The following is a 5,262-nucleotide window of genomic DNA, read 5'->3' as shown; positions in this document are numbered from 1 at the left end:
GTAAGGTGCTGAGGCACGAGGAGTTCGAGGAGGGCTGCAAGGCCAGCTGCAACGGGTGAGTGCCCCGCGCCCCCTCCCCGGCCTCCCGTAAACCGCCTCTGCCGGTCGCGGCCTGCCGTCTGTCGTGATTCGATAAGTAAAAGAGAGGCCGGTTTGTGTTGGGCTTAAGTGCTTCCCTTGGAATGCACCGTTCCCCTTTTTCTGTAGGCATGATGTTGACGTTGAAACACAAGTATTGCAGCATTATACCTATAGACTGATACCTTATCAAATTATTTCCAAACTTCCCTGGAATTACACTCAGTGATGTTATTTTTTTTACAGGCAGTCTTGAGTTAAATGGTATTTGCTGGCAGACCTAACATGGAATGATTAGCTAAGAAGAATCTTGCTGTAGGAAAAGACTCTTTCATTTATTATTCCTTATTTCTGTGTTATTTACTAGCTGACAGCCAGTGAAGTTTTCATGTTTCTTCTATGAATACATTTTTTACAGGCACTAGCAGTCTTGAGTTAAAAATCCCTCCTGGTAGCCCCAAAGGCTTTTGTCTGTCTTAATGAATGAAAGAAATTTTACCATCCGGTTCCCAACCACTTACTTTTCCTCTTTTGCAATAAGGAAATGCTCGTATAATTCCAGCTAATGAGCAGTTTATGCTTTTAAAATGTGAGCTGGTAAGAAGGAGGTAGAATTGGTTTTTGTTGCGTGGTTGTGGATGGCAGCCCACGGTCAAAACTATTGACCGGGGAAATGCCCGTCCCCTGTGTGTGCTGAGCTGCAGTGAGAATTTTTAACAGGTATTGGCTGCTGCTTGGTGGGAGGTTACTGGATTATTTGTGCCACTTGTTCTAGAAACGCAATTGTCCCTTGAAAAACTAGTACTTGCAGTTCTTGATGTTTATTTCTAATACTCATGACAATTAAATACGGATGTTCCAGCCCTTATGATGGAAAATGGAGCAAAACAATGGTGGGCTATGGGCCAGAAGACAATCACTTTGTTGCAGAATTGACTTACAACTACGGCATTGGAGAGTATCGCCTGGGCAATGACTTTCTGGTAAGTAAGTACCACACTTAGCAGCAAAATCTTTCTTAAGATAAGCTTTTTTATTTTTATGATTAGGAGTCTGTTCAGCATATGGGTTGCTTTTTTGTGCTGTTTAATTCCCTAAAAACTTTTTAGTCTTGTTTCTCTAGTTGTTTCCAAGTTGGAACAGCAGAAACTATCGCAGTGTTGTGCTCACTTAGGATCCAGGAAACACTTCCTTGAGCACCTTACAGCTTAGTTGCTCTCTGTGTAGGGCAGCTGGTATTTGCTGGCAGACCTAACATGGAATGATCACCTAAGAAGGATCTTGCTGTAGGAAAAGACTCTTTCATTTATTATTACTTATTTCTTTGTTATTTACCAGCTGACAGCCAATGAAGTTTTCATGTTTCTTCTATGAATACATGTAACGTGTTTGCTGGTTGTTTCCCCTGAGCTCATATCCTTCCCCCAGTTTGCAGGTGTCAGGGAACAGCTGCTTGGAGCCACAGATGTCTACCTAACCTGGTAGAACAGTCAGGAACTCGGGTTTTCTGCTTCTGGACAATGCATTGAATCAGAGTTTTAAATTCCTTTTACTTTTCATTTGCCTTTGATGTGATAGAAGGGTAGATTAATGCATTCTAAATATATGTGGGATGCGCAGTAAGGTTAAGCTTATTTTATAGGAGCAAGATATCCAGCTCTCAGGAGATCATATGGTCCATCTGTTATAAAAAGTAATCTGTTTTGTTTCTGGTCATTTATAGAGGCAGACTGTTGAAAGGTAGGACTTGGGCAGCATCCACCCTATGAGTTGTGTGTGCTGTTCTGTTGTCACTAGGGCATAACACTTGTGTCCAGCCAGGCTGTGAGCAATGCCAAGAAGATGGGGTGGCCCCTCAAAGAAGTCACAACTGGCATTTTTGAAGCTGAAGCCCCAGGGGGATACAAGTTCTACTTGGAAGACAAGGAACAGCTCAAGCAAGGTGAAGCATACACACTTGCTCTTACTGGTGTTCAAGAGAGACTTACAAGTGGAACGTTAGAATGGGCTTTGCATTTGTCTGGATGGCATTTGATGAAAGAGCATGGTTTTTGTTATTTCTTCCTTACTTCTCAAGAATGTAAAACTGTGCATTTAAAACTACAATATATTTATAACTAATTTCAAATTATTGCAATCTTCAAGATCCTGTGCTAAAGGTAACCTTGGGTGTCTCCGATCTGCAGAAGTCTGTTAACTACTGGTCTGATTTGCTTGGGATGAAAATATACGAGAAGGATGAGGAAAAACAAAGGGCTTTGCTAGGCTATGCGGATAACCAGGTTAGTCCATAGAAAACTTCCCAGTTCTGATCTTTAAGAGTTGTGTCTCATAGAAACCTCTCATTTCATGAGAACAAACTCTTAAATGGGGGGAAAAAAGCTCTTAATTAAAGCAACTGTGCACTTAATTCTGTGCATTTTAATGAAAGCTTGCATACACTTAACGGCATTTTTTTTAAAAAAGCTGTGGTTTGCTCTGGTAATTCTGACTTATTGGGAAACATATGTATGGATGATTTTGAAATCATCTGCATTGGTGAAAAGTTGGAGTAAATGTGGCACTGAGAACAGCATCATTGCAAGTCAGGCTTTCTTTTTTCCTCTTTCAGTGTAAGTTGGAGTTGAAGACTGTTGGAGGAGCGGTGGATCACGGGACAGCGTTTGGGCGGATTGCATTCTCCTGTGCAAAGGAAGAGGTAACGATTGCATTTCCCTTACCGCTTTCATTACCCAGAGCTGACTAGTGGGAGATTACTAATACTAATTTCTAGTATTAGCAAAATATTTCAGATATGAAAAAAATAATACTGAGCAGATACTTTGTTTATATTTCTCGCAGTGGGAATGCAATCTAGTAGTGTGTAATGGGGAACTGTAAATGAGGACAACCTGAATGCATCTGATCTTCATCTGACTAGGGTTAATTTTTGTTTGTTTTCTGTTTCAGTTGCCAAACATTGAAGCACTGATGAAAAAGGAGAATCAGAAAATCTTAACACCTCTGGTTAGCTTGGACACACCTGGCAAAGCCACAGTACAAGTGATTATTTTGGCTGATCCTGTGAGTAATATTGGAAATAGTTATTAAATTCAATTTAAATTTCTCTCTGCCATTTATCTAACTTACCTGCTCTTAAACTTGATTTAGGATGGCCATGAAATCTGTTTTGTGGGAGATGAAGCATTCAGAGATCTGTCCAAGGTGGATCCTAATGGTGACAAACTGTTAAACGATGTAAGTAATGCTGTCTTGCGCACTCGTTTTCTTCCTGATTATAGACACTCATAGAATCTAATTTTTGTTCCGTGTGGAGTTTTTCTGAGAAGCAAGTTGTACAGTCTCTTAGCTCAGGCTACTTTATTGCTAAGAAAAAACAATTTGTTTTTTAAAATTCACTTATTGTCCTGGCTAGAATTTTCCAGCCTCACTCTTGGGGCAGCCAGGCAGTGGTGTGTCTTACTGGACACCTCAACAACGCTTTGGTGTAAGTTACTGCAGAAAACAGTTTGTGAGCTGTGGTAATGTCAGCGCAGCCAGAAATCCTCCTGAGGCAGGGGGGCTCTGGTATGGAGCATGAGCTCTGTGGGAAGGCTGTGTTTAAACTGTCCTGTTTTGCTTTAGTATTACTAGATCATCTGTTTGCTGCAGCAAAGAACATTGGTTTTCAGTGTCTGTTTTCCTCACTAGTATGTAAAAAAAAAAATTTATCCATCAGAATAGCTTTCTTCCGTACTAGAACGTGTCTTTGTGATCAGTCTGGGTTTATGGGCCAGGCTGGTGAGCGTGAGCAGACAGGCATCTGGCAACTCAGCTGCTGTTCTGAACATGTTAACACTTTTCTTTGTGCAGGCCATGGCGGCAGACAACAGCGACAAATGGTTTGCTGCGCAGAAAATGAAGAAGGCTTCTGCTTAGCTGGAGAAAAGGACTGGACTGCTTGTTCATGCCTTGGTTTTCGTCTGAGAAAAATGCCAATCCTATGTAACGTGTTGCATTACCCCTTCCAGTAAGAGGGTGCTGTAATGTCCTGTGCTGGCTGGTTTCTTTGATTTAAGCTTGTGTCTCTTAGTGCTGCTCTCTCCTTATAAGCAAATAGCATGTTCTTCAAAAAAATTTAGGCTGTGCAGTAAGGAGCATGTTGAGCACGCGGCTTCAAAAACAGGTGTCATCAGTTAAGAGGAAAACCTCACATTTCTGTGTTGTTCTTACACTTGAAAAGAAGTTGCTAGATTTCATTACAATATCTCATTCTCTAACTAATTGGCTTTAGCTGTCCTGGATTTGTGGCTTAGAGTAGAGATTTTGAGGTAGCTGTGGCTGTGAGTGCTGCAGGTACCCTGCTTCAGTGGCGAAGTGTCAGGCTGAAGGGAAGGGCTGTGTATGGAGACCTCGAGCAGTCCAGCTGTCGTAGCGCATGCCTGTTTGTTGGGAACAGAGATGTTATCTGTGGATATTGTAGTCCAGAACAAACTTTATTTTCATTCCAAGATGTTTCCACAGCTTTTGAGGTGAAATGTTCACTTGAGAAGCCCGTGCTGCGTTTCCCACTGGGGTCACATTATTGATGTGATGGTTTCCACTCCTTACCGAAGAGCCTTCCACATTCCAGGCAGGAGCAGGGCCTGTGCTTCAGGGCACGTAGCAGTGCTGCGCTGCCTGCTGAGGCGCCGGGAGGCAACTTGAAATAAATATGTCATGGTTTTGCAATTAGCTTTTGATGAGAAATTGCCTTTGGAAGTAACAGTTCAGGGTTTATTCCATTGGAATGAAGTCACTCTGCTTTTGCTAGTGGAATAATTACTCCCTGTATTCCCAGCCCTTATCGACATTGTCCATGTCAGGCACACTGCCTCGTTTGCAATCTGTCTTGATGAAAACCTTAAATAAGTTTCACTGAGAAAAGCAGACAAAATCAGCATCGTTGGCAGTCGCCGAGGCATGTCGGTGCTTGTAGTGAATATTCTGAGTTTAAGCAGGAAAAATTCCTCACCGTGACTTTGTTGTTGAACTTTGTTTTAAGTGCGATGACGATTTTGAATCGTGTACCGAGCAAGTGAAAACCCTCACGCCTAAGCTGCACCCCTGAAACTGGCGCTGCCGCTTCCTGCCGTCGCCCTTAAACGAAGGAAAGCGATTCGGGAGGACGCTTTGGGTGCGTTTCTTCCAGCCGCCCGGCATAAC

The 5,262-nt window shown here is 42.4% G+C and overlaps 1 protein-coding gene across 1 annotated transcript; it reads left to right on the top strand.

Moving 5' to 3' along the window:
- Positions 1-5: 5 nt before the first annotated feature.
- Positions 6-3,996, top strand: GLOD4 (glyoxalase domain containing 4; the record flags this gene model as incomplete). The annotated part of the gene is made up of 8 exons (XM_010296638.1): positions 6-55; positions 941-1,061; positions 1,876-2,020; positions 2,224-2,360; positions 2,690-2,776; positions 3,028-3,141; positions 3,229-3,315; positions 3,931-3,996. Coding segments are annotated over 8 exons (807 nt in total), but the record flags the coding sequence as incomplete, so codon positions are not given.
- Between the last annotated feature and the right edge of the window lie 1,266 nt (positions 3,997-5,262).

The sequence above is a fragment of the Phaethon lepturus genome, unplaced genomic scaffold (assembly GCF_000687285.1).
Source record: "Phaethon lepturus isolate BGI_N335 unplaced genomic scaffold, ASM68728v1 Scaffold31770, whole genome shotgun sequence".
NCBI classification, from domain to species: Eukaryota; Metazoa; Chordata; class Aves; order Phaethontiformes; family Phaethontidae; genus Phaethon; species Phaethon lepturus.
The sequence above is the reverse complement of the archived record's forward strand: the minus strand, read 5'-3'. Positions and strand labels throughout refer to the sequence as shown.